Source organism: Netta rufina (assembly GCF_964035555.1).
Source record: "Netta rufina genome assembly, chromosome: 3".
Lineage (NCBI taxonomy): Eukaryota > Metazoa > Chordata > Aves > Anseriformes > Anatidae > Netta > Netta rufina.
The window spans coordinates 59,939,872-59,958,763 of record NC_140125.1 but is presented as its reverse complement, the minus strand read 5'-3'; the positions used below and the strand labels follow the sequence as shown (position 1 = coordinate 59,958,763).

The 18,892-nt window shown below is 43.7% G+C and overlaps 1 protein-coding gene across 1 annotated transcript in view; it reads right to left on the bottom strand.

Annotated features, from left to right (window-relative positions):
• Positions 1–493: 493 nt before the first annotated feature.
• Positions 494–18,892, bottom strand: part of NHSL1 (NHS like 1) — a gene marked incomplete at both ends in the record, with an annotated part of 164,087 nt that continues 145,688 nt past the window's right edge. The window contains 4 exons of the mRNA XM_084283623.1: positions 494–1,217; positions 4,672–4,801; positions 5,353–8,769; positions 17,793–17,924. Of these exons, the coding sequence (XP_084139749.1) occupies positions 494–1,217; positions 4,672–4,801; positions 5,353–8,769; positions 17,793–17,924 (4,403 nt within the window). The remainder of the gene's footprint in view (positions 1,218–4,671; positions 4,802–5,352; positions 8,770–17,792; positions 17,925–18,892) is intronic.

Sequence of the window (18,892 nt, the reverse complement as noted above, 5' to 3'; positions counted from 1 at the left end):
AACTCCACTGCCCTCTCACAGGTCCACGCACCTCGTCCTACCACTCTGCTTAACGAATGCACTACGCTGCACCATTGCAATGCTTTTGAAGCAAACGTCCAGCTTGTAGCACAGAAGCCTTCCCATTCCTCTTTTTTCAGGCTTATTCCTAAATTTTGCTTGCACAATTGCAGTCTCAAGAAAAAGAAAAACTTCACACCCCTACAGGCTCTGAGAAAAATCCCTCCCCACACCCCGCAAGAGGACTTCTAAGGCTTTACACAAAAATTTCCGCTGTTACTTTCTTTAAGCCACAGACCATTCATTCAAAGCAAGTCCTCCCCACCCCAACCCAACCATGCAGAACTATCATTGCTTCGGCATTTAAACACACACATGCAGTTCATGGAATAAATGCTCCGTGAAGTAAACTTGTCCTGATCTGGGCTTTCTTCTGGAATCTAGTCCTCTGTCATTTTCTAGACAAATATCCAATGCCTTCTGTCACAGCCTCTTAACTTTCTTCAGCTGAAGGACTTAGATACTTCTCCGAAGTACCTGGCTGCGTCATTAAGTCTAGATGGGTTGGATCCAAGGTCTCCTTGCAGCCTGGCTCCTCAGCGTACGGAAAGTCATTCATGTCTATTTCATCACTGTTAAACATATCGAGCTGCCTCTCCTGCTGCTCTTCCAAAGTCCTTCGGACCCTGCCCTCCGACTGCTCCACCACTTCCCCATCTCCTTCGCTAATCACAGTCATGGGGCTGCTCTGGATGCGGTTGCGGACGTTGTACTTGCTGCTGGCAGCGGAGGGGGGCGTTCGCGATCGGCCGTACCTAGTGCCAGAAAAGGACATGCTTCTCGGCATCAGGCCCTCGCTCTTGGCCCACTCCTCCTGGGCCCGTTTGCTCTTGCTGGGCGAGCAGCTGGCCGGGCTGTCAGAAAGGTCCGGGGAGGCGTCTGTCTTTGCCCGGTGGAACCGCGGGTCCGTGTTCTTCAACATCTCTGCTGCTGACATGCGGGAGCTGGTGTCACAGCGGCTCCCCTTCTTCAGCAGCAGGGCTTTGAAGTTGTCATTGCTGGTGCTGCTCTTGCGAACGCTTCTCTGAATGGATCCTGCTTGTTTGAGGGTAGACAAGGTTGGGGAAGCACCAGTGGGCGTTACGGGGGGCGATGGAGAATGGTTGCGGGTGCGCTCGTCTTCAGAATCTTTACGGCCAAGGACTTTCCTTTTGGATCTGAGTTTGGAAAACAAAAAAGAGAAGACAACAAATGAAACCTTTTACCTCACCTAGTTGAACTCAGCATAGAGGGATGACAATGAATTAAGCTAAAGCCACGAGAGGGAGAAGGGAGAAGTAATCTAAATCTAAAGTATGAGCAAGAACACCACCAAAACCGTAAAGGCATTAATGCAAGTATTGGAGGTATACGCTAAGTTCATTATTCTTTTTCTGCAAATCTGGAACAACAAAACTATAAAACTGGCAATACTGATGTCCAAAACACTTTGAGTCTGTTTAGCAAATCCAATTTTCACTATTCCACTGCTCAGACTAATTCATTAAGAAGATAATTCTCAATGCCTTTTTTTCTGTTAGTTTGGGGACTTGATTAAAAATATGCCATCAAATATGTTTTGTTTGTTTGTTTTTTGCTTTTTGCTGTTTCATTTGATGCTTTCTGGAGAATTAGTGTATTTTAGTGCACTTCATTTAGAAAAGGATATTGCAATGCACTGCTGCAGTTAAGATCAAGTTAAGTGAGGCAGACATAACCATCCCTCCAAAAACCTAAATTAAATGAATAGTGAAAACCAAGTTTTCTAGCTTCTAAATCCACAGTCCTGTTGGTGCTCTACCATTGCAACTCGTTGACTTAATGAAGGAGAGACCAACTTTCTGAATGAAAGTTCTCTCTCCCCATGAAAGGGCTCAGTGTTTTTATTTTAAATGTAAAGTGCAGTGATTAAAAAAAAAATAAAAAAGAAACAAGCATAGGACTGAGAATAAGTGGAAACTGGAGTTCCATTGCCCCATTTTTATATTATTAGAAATCTTAAAGAAAGGGATGTATAACATGCCTTGTATCTGTAGCAAAGTTGCTTTGCTTCTTTGTGGGCTAAACAAGAATGAATTCAAGAAGGTCGAATAAATCCTGATTTTACATATTCTCTTTTGCCAGAAGTTTAAAACAAGTCAGCAGACTTGTTACAAATACAAGATTATCATGGTATAATTCCATATTAATGTTTATCAAAGATGTGTCCAATACAGACCGTTCCCCTTGTAAAATAGGATTCTACTCAAGGCAATCTTTAGCTATACTTTCTTACAGGGTCTGAGAATTTGCCAAGGCAAGCTCAAATGTTTTTATGCATTGCAGCCTACTGACAGAAAAAAAATACAATGAAACGAAGTAGCAGGATCCATCAGCTAAGTGGGTGGCAGCAACAGATATTGCCATATAAACTCTGCCAATACTTAGGAGCGATCCTGTCTCTCCAAGCAGTGAAGTTCACAAATACACCACTTGTGATACCCCCACAGGCAACTGTAACAGCTGCTATTCTCAGCTGCTGCCCCTGCCACTTGTCTGTCAGAGCAGAATGTAATACTGACATCCATTCAGCCTGGGGATGAATGGGCAACAGAAGATAGCGTAAGGATAAAACGATGACTTCGGTAGTGGCAAACTTGAGAAGCTTGTCTAGATTTGACTGTGTGTCAGTGCCATAGGCAGCAAGTGATCTGGTGCTTGAGTGGATCTATAATGCTGCGTGCAAGACTGTGTGTGAACCAGTTACAGGGGAAGAGACTTCCTTTCATTAGGATACTGACTGCCTATGGGTATCTTTAAATACTCCAGGGCTGAGGCTGTACTGCTGCCAAAAATCAAACTAAATTCCAAAGAAAAACAGCACAAAACTCAATTTCAAAGATCTGCAGGGAAAGACTTGGTTATCCTGGCTTGAAGTAACTCAGCAACACAGTGAATGCAGGGCAGAATGGTCAGTTTGCTGGCAGCATCTAACCAGTTTTTCTCAGCATGTATAAATTACAGCAGAGACTTAAAATTAAGAACCAGGTTTGGTTTTGGTGGCTTTTCAGACAGAGATAGGATATATATTCAAACAAAACTGTGACTTAAACTTAGATTTTTCTTCCTGCCCTTGACGCACATACCACCAAATTTCTTGTCTTACTCTGAAGGACATTTTCAAGAGTGCCAATCACTGAAATAACACCTTTTAGAAATGGAGGGAGGGGAACATTTTGATTAGCCAACAACCAAGGAAGATAAGTGGTTCAAGTCTAAAGCCAACAAAAGCAAGGTCTTAATAATAAATGTGTCAAGCAGTTTTAACTATGTCACATCCAGTTCCATTGTCCATTTCCCCATAAACTCATGAATTCCGTGTATGTGCATACACACAGAGAGCCACTCTCTATCCGCATACAGAATGGAAAAGGTTACTGGCCAGAATACGTCATTCTAAAAACAGACTTGTCGCAGTCCTAGTGAGTGCCATGCAGCGTGAATGCAACAGGCCATTTTTAGAACAGCTCCTACAGGCCAAATCCTAAGGGATAACAAACAGTAAGTTATAAAAAGTCAGTATTGCATATATGTCGTTTTTGTAACGTCTGAAACAGAATAGTTTCAAAAATAAAAGAAAAAGCATTTTCATCCCAAGTTGTTTCCCAAATCCTAGCCAACTTCTCACAAAAGGCTTTCTCTGTCCCTCAGTACTGATGTAGAAAAGTCACGCACATATGTGCAAACTGACCAGACACCTGGATAAGCATATCTGGATGCCACTAAGCACTTTGTGTGACCAGGAGATGGCTCCTTCAGATTTTGAAGTAAAAGACAGAACCACAAGATGGCACTACCACTACACTGATTCTAGTCTAAATCCAAGTTTGGTAATTCAGAGTGGTAATGGTCTTCTGTGTGTACTGTTTAAATGGTGCACACGTTCCATTTTGTATTTTTAGGCTTTTTTTGTTTTCTTTTTTTCCTTGCAAACCTACCATGAACAGCATGGAAATCTAGTTGCCTGTTTTGTTTTTAAGGGAAATGAATAATGTCATTAATAAGAGCCAGTATTGCACATTTCATTCATAAACCAGTTTGACACAAAACACCCGACCTCAGGCTGGATTATGGCAAACTATAATCCAGCGTTTGCCATATGTTTTGCCATATGACTGACATGTTGTGTTACTTGCCAGTTTCAGCCACGCTTGCCATGAAGCATTAGCGTTGAGCCTCTGTCCCAAACTGCACCATATAAGCAGCGAAGAGTAAAAAGAGATGGAGAACGAGAATGAAAACAAAAAGATACACAGAAAAAGCAACAGTAGAGTTAATATGGCAGATTGAGAACAGTACAATAAATACTAGATGTAACTTGGTATTTTAAGAGGCAGGATATTTATAATATAATCTATATTGATTTAACCAAGTAGCTTTTAGTTCAGAATGAATTAAATATATTGTAAAACGATAAAACACAAGCTCTTTTCCATATGTTTTCATATATAGCCTTAGTAGAAAGCTGATAAATGTGTGCTTTCAATTAAAGCAACGACTGTTGTAACTGTGTGTTTTAGAAAAACGATGACAATTAATTTTTTGAGGGAATTAACGGACCAGGCAGTATGGACAGGGAAATTTCTACAGTACCTGTGGATGGCTGCAAAAAGATCCTCAGTAGTCCTTGGTCTCGCTGGTGTTGCCACTCCGTCCGTCTCTTCCCCATAACTACTGCTTGGCAGGAAGGAACTATTTGCTGTATCCGACTCAAACACCTCGGCTACGCAGAAATAATGAACAATACTGTCAGTCCGTCACGGGAACCCAACAGATTTACAATCTTGAAATCACCCCCCTTTGCTTCCAAGGCAAAACACCCGAGGGATTTAGCAAGTGCACCAGTTGTTGTTGTGATTTCAGAATACACTCGCTTAGGAAACTGCAGTGCACGAAAAGCCTGTGCTTGTTCACACACATGCAGAGTACGATGCTGAAGGAACATTTCTATGGTTTCCATTAAAATGCAAAATCAAAATCAACAAAGCTAACCATGTTCTCATAGCATGTGTTAATCCTAGCAGTTAAGTAAAGCACCGTTTTCATTTCCACATCTGCGATAACGAGGTATCAGAAAGGAATAAGAAGAAATGTCATCAATTATTAATCTGATCCCTGCAACTTTCTTTAGGCTTTCAGCTTTAACTACTGCAAGAGCTTCTTTTCTCTACAGAAGAGCATCTGACTGCTAGGATTGCTATCCTCACTCCCCACATTCCTTAACACAGCTATTGCTATGTCTGAAGAAGAGGCAAAGCGAACAGACTCACTCACCACTTTCGTTCTCCTGAGATAGGTGCCCGTCAGTGTTACTGCCACTGTCTTGGCTGCTGCCTGAACTGCTTCCTTCGTCAAAAGCAGGCTGCTCCTCCTGCCTGCCTTCTTCTTGAACTGGTGATGCAGCAGGCTGTGCCACAAAGGCACTAGTTCCCACTGTTTCGGAGAAGGTGACTCCGGCAGCTCCTCCCTCTGGAACCAGGCTGCCAGAGTCCATCTCGCTAGAGCTGAGTCCATCTGTAAGACAATTTCTCGCCTCCTCGCAGTGTGCAAGCACAGCGTCTCTCTTAGTTGGGCTTGGTGCGCCTCTGACAGTATCACCCACTTCAGCTATTTTCTCCACTGTGAGGTCTAACTGTGGAGGTGGTACAACGAGGAACAGTTTGGGTTTCTTTGAAATGGGAGGTGGTTTCTTGTTTGGCAATACGACCTGAGTCTTGTCCGGAGATGCTGGTGACCCCTGAGGTGACATGTCTTTGCTCTGCACTGGAGACTCGGGCGTGTCTTCAGTGGCTGTCCCCACTGAAACAGCTTCGACAGACTTGCTTAGACCTACTGTACCTGCAGATTTTTGATCGCTGTCAAGCGCAGGTATGTTGTCAGAGAGAACCAGAGGAGGACTCTGAGCCAGTGTTTGAGCTGCGTTTTTAAATGAAGTGCCATGAGTTTTCATCTCCTCTTCACCTAAGCTGTTACTGAGTCTCAGGGAGAGAGACGGCTTTAGGGAAGTCTGTGATGATGAGCTTACAGCACCCTTTTCCTGAGAGGCGGTTTCAGAAGCAGGTTCGGGCGATGGTTCACCTTCTGTTGCTTTTTTCACAGACCTCAGCTGCACCATTTGCAATGCTTTGGTAGTTACTAAGGGCATCACGGGTCTTGATGCATCTTGCTTGTTGAAGGGCTGCTTCACTGGGCTGTAGCAAGGATCTTCCTGATTACGTTTCTTAAAAGAATACTGTGGGTGTATCGCTGCACCCTTTGTCAGCTTCGGATCGAGAGGTGGTGCTGGCGGCGGGACAGCTAAGGGGAAAGTAGAAGGAGGAGGAACAGGGGAAGAGAATGAAGTGATGGAAGTTTCTTGTGGTAACCACTGGGCACTGTGGGCAAAGGAAGAATTTCCATCAGCTTCTGGTGGAGGAGGGGGAAATGTGGGAGAGGCTGGCGACAGTGCTAGATCCATGACTTCTGCTGGAGGAGGAGGAGGAGGATAGGGAGGAGAAAGCTCAGGGCAATGTGGAGGAGGTGTTGGAAGCAGAGGTGGTGGAGGAGGTGCACCCGAATCCAGAGGAGAGCTCGGGGTGGGGTCCATTTTCTTCACACTCATGCTCCCTTCAGTAGATGTATTTGAAGAAAGAGAGGTGGAGGATGAAGAAATGGAGACTGAAGACAGAAGAGAGGACTTCCTTTCAGGCACTTTAGGTTTCAGCTTGGATTTCCCGTTTCCTGACGATGCAGATTTTAGCAGTACAGGCACTGGAGTAAGCGCAGTGGGCGTGTTGGACTGGCTGGAGTACCCACTGGATGGTGATGTGACTCGGTGGGATTTCTCTGGAGAAGTGCTCTTTGGTTTGGCCAGTCCACTGGGCACTTGTGGCACTGAAGCCCTTGAGCCATCGCTGAGGTGGCCGATGCTGTAATCACTGAGAGCAGACGACGTGCTGGCAGAATGGGTCACCGGGGACTTGACCTGGTCGTCTGCCACCGCGGCGTAGTCGCTGTAGTAACCCCACTGGTCGGCATACTCTGACTTGATGCTGCTCGTTTCGCTCTGGGAAGGGGTGACGGTGCAGATGGAGTACAGGTTTGGGGCGGTGGTGGACATCATGCTGCTGCTGGCACTGACCGAGCTCTGGCTGCGAGAGCGCAGCACCCAGGGATCCTCGTAGTCGCTGCAGGGGCTCTGGGAAGGGGAGCTGCTGTTTTTGCACTTGAGGTTCAACTGCAGAGAATGCTGCAGGGTGGCAATTAGGGTTTCATCAAGCACCTGTCCATTGGACTGGGCTTTTTTCTTGGGTACCCTCCTGAGTGAGTCTGTTCTAGATGGTGGCAAAGGCGGCTTCTTTGCCTTCTTTAGAGAGATGTTTCTCACCAGGGATTTGTCACCTTGGCCCACCGGGTCATCCTGATGTTTCTTCTCCTTCCCTTCAAAGACGTTAATCACGCTGTCTCTGGGGTTCCCAAAACCATTAGTGCTATTGCACGGCACGTCTGACTTCAGCCCAGAGTCCACAGGCATGGAGCTGTAATAACCATCGTGGTCCACCGAATACAGAGAAGTGGAATCTTCTCTGGCCGACGTCCTCTCCAGGCTGCTGCTGCTCAGGTTGCTGCCAGGTGTGGCACAGCCTGGTGTGGTACAAGCCACCTTGCGTGAAGAAGCCTCGCTGCTTTCCGCAGACTTGTATAGCCAATGCTCTGTGCTGCTCGCTGCTGCTTGCGTACGCTCCCCTGAATAGCTAGATTCACTCCTGCCATCGCTGTCCTGGGACTGGCTTGGTAAAGCAAGATTGTTTCTGCAGGTGTAGTTCGCACTCTGAGACCCAGCCTCTGCGTTTCCAGGAGTGCTGAGAGAGACAGCAGAGTCACCAAGGGAGAGCATCATGACCGTGTTAGACGGGATGGTGTCTGACGTCTGCGAGTGACGTGTGGAGCTACTCTCACTCCAGTTGCCACTTGAAGAATGGTGATCTTCCTTCCCACTTATTGCATTGCTGGCAACAGGATTGTCTCTTGGCTTTGGGTACGCAGCAGAGCCACCCATTTTATTATCCAATGATCCAGCACTCTGGGCAGTGTGAATAACAATAACTTCTGAGGAAGACGACAGCGTTGCATTGGGAATGACACTCGTGGAGTAGGTGGCATGAGGAGAGACCACACATGCTGGGCTCGTGGACTTTTCGCTGTCATAGCTTCTCACCTCTTGAGACTTTGGCCTTGAAACAGTCCCTGTCGTGGGATTACTCCTCAGATGCACAGCACCATCATCCACTTGCAGTTTGCTTATCTGGTGGGGTAAAGTGCCAGCGATGTCTTCCGTCTGCCTAGAGATGCTCTGTGTCTGTTCTAGGGACTGCAGAGACACTCTCGCACCAGCCCGAGGCAAGCTGTGAAAACCCATGTCACTATTTTGGCGAGAAGCAAATATAACCGCGGCAGAATCACTCATCACCGACATGTTTCCAGATGAGCTGGAGAACTGAGACATCTGGGCTGCAATGCCTTGTCCTTTCTGCGCTCGTATTCTTCTCATCGAAGGGGGCACAACTTTAACTTCCTCGGTCTGGCAGCTGGTGTCCTTGGTTTCAGACCGCTGCATAGCAGAGCGATAGCTGTCTAGTCTGCCTAGCGTGGAGCAGTGGTCTGGGACATACATCGAATGCCCTCGGAAATCGCTTTGGCCAGTGCCAACTGCTGGAGTCAAAATAAAATAATTATTCCTTGAAGAGCAAATTCACATTTATCTTCTTACTCATTTAAAAGCAACAACAACAACAACAAATCAGCAATCTGCTTGATCCCCAATCTCTTGAAGGTTATGCCTCCTGAAAAGGAATCTGTAACAATGGATTTTGCACAGGCATTGCTTATTTTCTGCATTTCTCTTCCCTTTTTCCTCATTACTAGAAACCTTCTGCTTACAGAACCGTCTGTGTTCCTGCCGCACATTCGACACATGAAATCCTCTTTTTATGACATGGTAATAATTTCCATAGTAATCAGTTATGTCAGAAACCAAGTAGCACTGTTTGACTTCCAGGAGGCAAAGCAGCGGGAACAGACAAAAGCCTGAGAAATGTGAAGTGTGTTTCCATGCTAATGCCTCGTGCAATAAAGAAAAGGGGAAGGAAATCTGGAGACTAATGTGAATAATCACGTCTGCTTTTTAAAAGCACTATACTTCAGAAAAAATGTTCAGTAGGCATGGATAGCTGTCCAAGTCTTGCCATTCTTCTGAAGGGAGGCTAACACACTGAACCATGCATTGTTTTAGTGTAAATAACACGTATGCTATAACAACATTTATACAGAGATAGGATCCAACACTACGAAGAAAAACGTTAAATAACATTTCTCCACACAACTGCTTTCTATTTATCACTGAGGAATAACTCCAGGAAATGGGGAAAAGAAACAGCTAGTACTAATGATTATCTCATCCTCAGCACCACCAGAAAACCAAAAATAACTGTACTTTAAAAAATGAAATAATAATGATAAATCGGCATAAGCAGACTTTGAGGACAAAGGAAAAGCTGTTTTAATTCAAAATACAGCATCCCTGGGTCAGCAGGAAGAACCCTAAGGTCCTTTTACATTTACATTTTTATTGGTAGCAGCCTTAAAACCAAGAATCAGCGTACAGCCTTAAAATTAGTCTGTGTAAGGCTCTTGCTTCTCGATTCAGTCGCACCACTTTATAAATAGCAGACACAGGAGGCAGCCATGCTGCTGGAGATGCGTATAAGAATGCTGCACATGTCGCTGCAAGGGGAAATTGGTTATTGCAAATCGCCACCTTAAAGCTGCTCTCAGGAGAGATGAGGTAGCACGGCTCGATAGGACTGCACTCTTCACATTGACTGTACGGAACCGGATCAGGAAGATAGGTATTCTTATCCTGCAGCTTTAAACGCCACTTAAAGGACATTTAATTATCCTTACTCTTGGCAGGCACAAGAGGCATTTAGGATAAGGAAAAGAGGGCTCTGAAAAGACTAGAATGAAAGCAGCACACACAAGAAGATTGTTTACTTCTTTTTCCCAGGCACATAAGAAGTCTTTTAGCAGCTTGAAGCCTATTTAGTTTGCTTTGTGTAGATTCCTCTTGCTCTCATGAAAATGTAGCCTCTTTCTGCTTCTGGTACAGATTTAGAGCAAAGCTAGATACTCAGATGCTGGCAAACATCTTGGATAATCTAATATGAGATGCTGTCAGAACAGATGGACTACTGCAGCCAATCAAAATAGCTATTTGCATATCCTGTATGCAGTTATTAACAACAGTACAGTAAGAATACATAGCTTTGCTTGCCACATTTTCCTTTTTTTTTTTTTTTTCTTTAGAGAATCAGTGTCCCCCTCTGGTTAAGAGAGAGGAAACCATCTAATTAGGCATTATGCATGTTTCTGGAGCTGTGACACGCCTGATAACAACTGTTAGCCAATTAAAAATATCCAGTAATAAAAATTTGTGTACTAAGTTCCATAAATAAGCAAAGAGGTGGGGTACTTTTCCTCTTCCTACCACGGTGAAACACATACATATGCACGACCAGGGGGCTGATGCAGAACGAAGCTGTAAGCACTACAGCATCTAGTACTGTAACATACTGACCTGAGGCTGAGAGAACCTCACTTCAGCATGTAATCTGTTTGTGTTCGCACAGGAAGCTAAATGCAGTCCACTTCACAAGCAGCTAAACACACATGGACAGTTTATGCTTCTTTAAAAAGCTCCTGCTAGAGAAGGCAAACGGCAAAGCAGCACAAGACTGGACTTGCTAACCTCCTCGTTCCTCTTGTCAAAACTAGGAGTTTTAGAACGTGGCATTGGGACACACTGATGATTGCAAATGCAAACGATGCTTTAAAATGCTTGAAATACAAAATTAAACCGTGGTGTTATATCTGAAACCTTGGTGCTACTAAAGAAGAGGGCAGGGACCCTTCTCATGTCAATCCAAGCTAGGTCCTTTACCAATACGGATGACTGTACCTGAGTGCCTGCTGGAGCAGTTCCTGCACCATCCCCTCATGCCCAAGGCCAGGCAAATCCAGGAGCCTGCTGGCTGGCCCATGTCAAAGCTGTGCTGGAGCAGCTCACTAACAAGGGGGCAACGTGAGTGACCATGGGACGCTGCTGAGCATCAGCCCCTACCCTGTGCTCATTACTGGTTGAATAGGGATATGTTCAGGGAAGGGGCTTTCCATAGTTCATGCTATTAACTTCAAGGTCTGAACTATTTTTTGTAGAAATGCAGCATATTCTGAACCATTTCAGCTTTGTTTTCAGCTTTACATGTATGCAGAACCTGATGCAAAGCTGTAAGGATTTACTTGCCCTTTTATAATACAGTTGCACTTCTTCCTCTGTTTCCTGTAGGGGGACAACAGAAATCTGCAGGGAAACTGGTTCAAAACCAAACAAGTAAACAAAGGACCACTGAGGAACTGTGCACTCTTTTAAAATGTTGAGGGTTTTAAGATTTTGGTACAAAGTACAGCAGTAAGGGTTATTTTATTTGCATTTTCCAAAGGTACTGAAAAGCCTTCACTTGCTTCTAGAGTAACTAAAATAAGTGGTTTTTTGTTTGTTTGTTTGTTTCAAAAAAAGGGCAAATGCTCTTCTGTAATGCACGTGTTCAGTGCAGACCCCAGCAGCAAACAAAGAACACCCCGTACCTGGAAGAAGTGAAGTATGCAATATATTTAACACCTCTTGCATGAGAACACAGAGAAGAGGCTCAAATGCATACCTGAGCTTCAAGCAGTTAATTCAAGATGGGGAAAACTGGTGTAACCTGTATATGCCCGACTCTGGTGGTTACTGGATATGACAGAGACTAAGACTGTGCTAATTTGATGGGAAAAAGAAAAGTGCATGTAATCCCCCGGGCTGGGTAGCAGCTACTGGAAAACTCACTGTCTCCCCACAAATCTGGCTGAGCTGGTGGCATCAGCAGCTTGCTCCAGCAGAAAGGTCCTCTGTGCATTGAAAGGAGGGTGGAAAACTGAGGATTTGAGAGGACAAAGTGTGTGTTGGTATCACAGAGAACATGCTTGTTTCAACTAGTGTACAGAAGCAAGCTCTCTTCCCAGACTACTTCTGACTCATCATTTCTACTCTAAGCACTTGTCTCTTCTGCCATAGGCACATTCCTAAGATTTGCTCCTTTCATCTTCTTTCTTCTCATGCCCCACCTAGCAATCCTTCTCCAAACCTGGTGACCTGGCCAAGTCACTATTCAGGCACCACAACTTCCACAATGTTACAAAAAAAAACCACAAACACCAAGAAAACAGAGATCCTTCATCTATTTTACCCTAGTGCCTGCATACCAATGATTTTTTAAAGATGCTCAACAAGAAACAGACAAGTATATCAGGCTCGGGGTAATTTCAGGAATTTTCACTGTGCTCCATGCATCTGTAATCTCTCAAAGGGGAGAAGAACACTGCAAAGAATCCTGTGATATATTTCCACACTGCCAGATAAAAAATATCCTGAATCCTTGCATATATCCCTGCCACCCTGAGAGGGAGAATTCTGATGAAAATATAGGGAACTGAAACTTACTCAGTTCTTGCTACAGCTAAAAAAAAATAGTATTAGTTAAAAGACAAAATAACTCTTGAGAGTTTCTCTCCAAAGACTGTTTAAAGCTGCAGTTTGAACCAGGATGCAGAATTCCTTGCCTTGAATAGCTGGGTCCTTGTGTGTATTCCTGGTGGACCCCTGGTACCTGGGACTTTTACCTGCGGGACCCATAGTTTGAATGACTGCTAGCACCCAAGGGACTGACTGGAAAAGAACATCGGTTAGGAAGAAGCTCTAGGAGAACAGGTGAGTTCCAAAGGATCAAAAGGACACAAATGCTCACATTTGTTTGAGGTAGAATGGTTTCCTGTAAACCATTTCAAAGGAGTACCAAAAGGGGTCTTGAGCTGTGCCACAAAAAAGCAGGCAAGGGACTGAGTGTTCAGGTGTCAGTCATATCCACCCTGATGACTGACAGAAAGCCCCGTGGATGACAACCTCTTGGGCTACTGAAGATGGGAGGCAGGGAAACAAGCTGAAAAAAGCATATAAGGTCGTTCTAACCCTCTTTTTCATCCTTTTGCCCCTCCTGATTCATCCTTTTGCTTGGAAAAAACAAACAACCGGTAGATGGGGAAAAAATCACACAGCCATAAAGGCCCTGAGTTGCACCTGAAAAAAGGGTCAAAAATGGTGATGAAATCATTCAAGGAAAGTACATGCAAAGCATGAACTTGTCAGACCTTCTTTGGGAAACCAAGAGGACAGAAACTTTCCATTAGAATAAAGAAAAGCAAGATGTCTGGCAGAAGAAGAAATCAAAAGGTAGAAAACTGGAAGATGGTTTCCCCCCTGCTGCTTTGGTGAGACACACTTACTTGGAAGATGAACTGCACTGTCCGTGGCAGAACAGGTACCTTGGTCTGGGACCTGCTCGTGTTGCAACTCCAGGACAGCAGAAACTGTTCAGCAGTACCTGGGACTGCAGGACTGCACTGGCACAGACTTCTGGAGTAACATGTGCAACCAGGTAAGTTGTAGCCGCATAAAAAGTCAGTTAGGCTGAGACAGATCCTAGAACACTGACACAGAGAAGGGACAAAGGCATTTTGCTGCCTTTATTTCAGTCTGGAGAGCTGAGAACCTGTGAGGGAAGCTGAAGATTACCAGAAGCTGAGAAATGAGCAAGGCCTGCGACAGGTTCTCCCAGAGAGCTGCTCATCCATGACAAGGAGAAGAGAATCACCTTCTTGCCTAAGGGGAGAACACCGGTTTGGATAAAATGTACTATCTGAAGAAGAGAGCTAGAGGTGATGGATAATAGCAACACAGAACAGAGAAACTGAGATAGCACGAAAGTGTGAAGTAAATGAAAGCTTCTTGCCCTTTTTGAAGTTTTGATCCAACATTGACTCCACTGACATATGTATAATTAAATTGAACGTATGTTCTATTGAACGTTGGATATAAATGTTTTCTATATGGCAACAAAGTTAATTCAGAGCTATGCAAAACTGCTTTTTTGAGTCCCATGTTTGGCAGAGAAAGAATAGTTCACCTTTTCTTATTTTGCTGTTGCTCTGCTAAATAGTACTGAGATGCTCCTGCTGTCAGACAGCAACTGTTGAGAGAGTAACCAGCATCTCCAACCTAGCAGGCATCTAACAGGCTCAGCCTGCCTCAGCACCACGGCCGTCACATCGCACTGCATTTACACAGGGTTTCCATGCGGACATTTCCAGGCTCTGCATAGCGTGGTTCATCGCTGGAACACACCTGTGAAAACACGGCTGGGACACAATTCTCCAAAGTAGGAATGCTTAAAGATACTTTCAGCACGTGCCTCGTGGGTACCGTTAATGATTCCTTTCAGTATGTTTGGCTAAATTCTGCGAGGGTACCACGGCCGCTGAGCTCATGCCAGCAATCAGCATACGATTTCTCTTCTGTTTGGCCTTTTTTGTTCCAAAGGAGCCAAAGCAGCTGGGGAAGAACCCCAGCAGCTTGGCCTGGCACAAGCTTCTCCAGGCTCTCGAGCAAGAAAGGAAAATAGTTCAGGCTTGGTTTAAGCTTTGAGGTTCTCTCAAGTTTCTGCTTCCTTCTGAAGAATAAACAAGAGGTAACAAGAATCTGCTGTACGTGTTGGTTATTTAGCCTGTGCACAGCAACTTTGGTGTACCAAGGGATTTGAATCTTTGTGTAAATATTGTAGCCATTCGCAGCAATGCTTTAGGGGAGAAACAAAGAGATTTATTCAGCTGAAACCACAGGAAGAATGTCAATAGGCACAATGCAATTGCTTGATTTGGAGTTTAGTCCGGATCCTTGTTCCGATCAAATGAACTGTGGAATGTTTTAAAACAACTCGATGTTTGTTTTGGGACGGTGTAAGAGAAATAGGGAATGGATGGCTACAGAAGTATCTGGGGAGTGACAGGGGAGAAAAGGCAGAAAGAGCACTGAACAAGGGCAAGGGAGACGTAATTTATTCCCAGCCTTGCCAGCAGCCTGGAGGGTGACTCCAGCAAAGTCACTTCACTGCAGCACGTCTAGTTTTTCCATCTATAAGATGAAGACACCCTTCAAACACGCTTTGTTTCTAGTAATGGAAAGCAATATGCTAACAGGATGCAAACTGCCATCAGAGAGCTTCCCTGGCATACGTTTGGCTGTCTGGATCAAGCAACACAGAAGCAACATGAAGCTACTCAGGACAACTTCCACTGCAGGGCAGATGGCTGAAGCACCGCATGCCTGCCGGTTGTAGGCCAGGGAACCAGTCAGAGAGAGCTCCTGCAGTGAGATACTGTCAGCCCCAGCATTTCCGCCACTGAAAATAGGAGCCAAGGAAAACCTTCAAGCAGTGCAACATGAAATGTGCTCAGCGTGAGATGAAAGAACAAAATCAAGACCACAGAACCTACTGCCCTTAGCAAACAGACTGGCAAAAGTCACAAACTCTTTAAGATATTCAATGAAGATTTCTTTTTAACGTAGATGTCAACTGCGTTCTCGGTTTATTCCACCAGGTAAACTGCCACCGATGTTTTCAAGCATTAAACATCAGTCTGAATTGGTCACAAATGTAACCTCCAAGCTTTAAGAGATGCTGTCAGCAGGAAGCATTCTCCTCACGTCCACGCAGGTACAGCTGCCAGTCATTTCAAAGTCACCTGCCTGAAAGAGAGTCAGAAAGCCCTAAAAGTAATAAAAGGTCGTTTGGAACAAAGGGCTCTGCTTTGCTCTGCTCTCTGCCCTCAAGGTAGGTCCTACCTGTGTCAAGAAAATCTCTATAGAAAAGTGAAAACTCTGACCTTGGTATGTGTGTAATTTTCAGAATTCCACACTCAAGAACACTGCAAGAATCCTGAAAATGAACAGTTCAAGCAATATCCGTTGTCAATTTTGCATTTAAGAGGCAGAAGGATTTTTAAGCAAATTCATTTCATCTCAGCTCTAGACAAAGAACAAAAGGACTGAATTTAAAATGGAAGAAGGGAATATAAAATGTATCCATCCTGAACACCTTAACAGACAGGAGAGGACCAGGGTTGCCTCTGCTATTCCTCAACCAGCTGTAAAAAATTTGAGGGGTTACTTCAAATAGGAGACCTAAAATGGGAGAAAGGAATCTTTTATTAAGAATAACCAAATACCATGTTTCATGTAGCTTTGTTTGATTACAACAGATCTAAGTTAACTTTTGAGCTTGCTTATAGCTGATTGCAAAGCTGATAAATTGTTGTCATCCCAAGAAATAAATTCAAGTTCTAACCTCCAGGAGGACTCTAGGGCTGGAAAGTGTTTCTTGCCAGATACCAAGGTCCATTGTGGACAGGAGGAAGGGAAAACACATTGTGAGGAGGAGTTCCCTATGGCAGGGAACAAACAGCATCCATCCCATAAGAAGAGATGGACAAAGACACCTCATAGCCCAGAGCAGCAGTTAGACATAAAATCATTATGTGAGATCCAAAGGTAGTAAAATTTAAAGCTGCCACACGAAGACTCAATGCAGAGTTTAGACAAGTGAACTTTCTATCTTGAGATAGAGGATACCTACGGCAGGGCACTGTTCCATGACAGATGCCGAAAGAGCATAGTTCTAGTTCCAGCCGTGAACTGCTCTTCATGTACTTGCTTATTTCCAGCCTTTCTCTATGCCTAGCTCTCTAGCTTATTCAAACCCATGCAGAGAAGTTACATATTTTTGCTTTTGTTTCTGAAAAATCTAGACAAAGAAGCAAGAAGTGTAAATATAATTAAAAAGAAAGAGATGCAAAACACAAGGTAGTAAAACTTATCGAACAAGTCAATAAATGAGTTGATTCCACATGTAAAAAAAATTATATTCTGCAAAATTATTTTAAGACATTCTTTCTCTACTGAAAAAAAAAAAAAAAAAACGGAGAGAAGGGAGGCAGAAGGGCATCATTTTAACTGTAAAGTCATCATTTGTGAAAAATGAAAACATCTTTTTAAAAAATAAGTAAGTGCTACCATCAGAGTTCTGCAAAAAGTGTCTGAAAGGTTGCCAAAATTCAGACTGTTCCATCAGCTTTGAATACCATCTATGCTACTAACTGTGAAAAGCTGACAGGTTGAGGTAGTGTAAATGTGACTGACTGAGCACTTTTCCTTTGGTATATATGCAATAGCTAATGATGACATGCAAATTACTTCAAATCAAATAATGTTGATACTTGAGAGGCTGCCAATTAGATCTAAGATAAACTGGAAAATTTACAGCTTTTTCTTTGTTGATGTAACTCTCAGCAGATTCAGGAAGGCATCAGTGAATTGGTTTACTCCATTGGATAATTCTTTGCAAGCTGAAATGCCTGCCCTCTTCAGGTGTGCTTCCGTGAACATCCCGGGGGAGCAGGCCAAATCTCCAGAAAGGCATTAAGGACCACAAACCTTACATCCCTGCAGATTTCCATTGTACCAATAAACCATTTTTCAAAATACCACATTCCCTTCAGCAGTTGGAAGTCAACAGATAAAAGGCCCTAATTTCCAGATGCACAAGGTGGCAAGGAGGCACACGTGTATTTGGAACTGTAATCGGCTATCAGACTGTATTGGTTTCATGAGCACTGGTAATGTTATTAGTCGAGTAATGATAAGCAGTGACAATGAACAGTGGATGGAATACAGTTCTGATGAGCCATACCTAGCTCCTTTTGTATGTTGTCAGGGATTCCTGTTATAGTCTTTCTCCTTTTGACTTTCTTCGGCCGTCTTACCACCGTGTCTGTGTAAATTAGAGACCGCCGAATGCTGGCTTGGCGGTCGAAATTCTCCCCTAATACATGGTAGAACAAGCAAAGCAACATTACTTCCAAGCACGCTGACATCATGCACTTTCTTCCACTAGTTTTGTTGTAGAAATGAAAAAAGGCATTAATAAATGATGTTAGCTTGGTCCTACAGTGAAAGTTTACACTGAAGGAAACAATACAGCATACTGTCACAGTAAGGCTTTAGACACACACGTGCATTACACAGTACTGCAAGTTTCAAGAGGAATTTGACTTCAGGTCTTATTAGAGCAGCTGTAATTCCACAAGTGAACAGAATCCTTGCTTGAATTTGGCCCTGTATGTTGTTTCTCATATGTTTGTTTGTTTTGGGGGGTGTTGTCTTTTGTTTTTTAAATAATAATCTGAGGAAAAAGCAAATCTGCTCTTGCAAATGAAAGACTACAACAGTTTATACAGGAACAGACACTGCTATTGGCAACAGCTATTACAATTTCTTTGCAGATCACCATCATTAAATGACACAAGACACTTCTTTTTCATACCACGTTTCTCTGAAACTGTCAGGTGTATCGTATTTCTGGTGGTGATCTTTTAACATGAATACAAACAAGTACTGGGGAGCATGCAGAGATCAAACTGATCTGGTGATCTCATAAATATTTCAGAGTGGAAGCTGCTTAGAACTGAGATTTTATAAATGATTACACTTATATACAATGGAAAGAGCTGAAAAAATGTGTAAGTGCACGTTGCTAGACAAAGCCTTACGATGACCATGTGCTGTATCATAATGGGACCCAGAAGCACCACTATCATTAAGGCTGAGCAGCTTTTCTTTAGGAACTCACTTTTGGTTAGAGGTTAATGATTTGGCCATTTTACAAGCAGCAAGAGAAAACTTGCCCTCTAAATTGTGAACTAATTCTCTACACTTCTAAAAATCTACCCACTCCCAATCTCACACATAAGTTCCCCTTTTAGAAGTTAAAGCATTTTAAAGCAGTGCTAA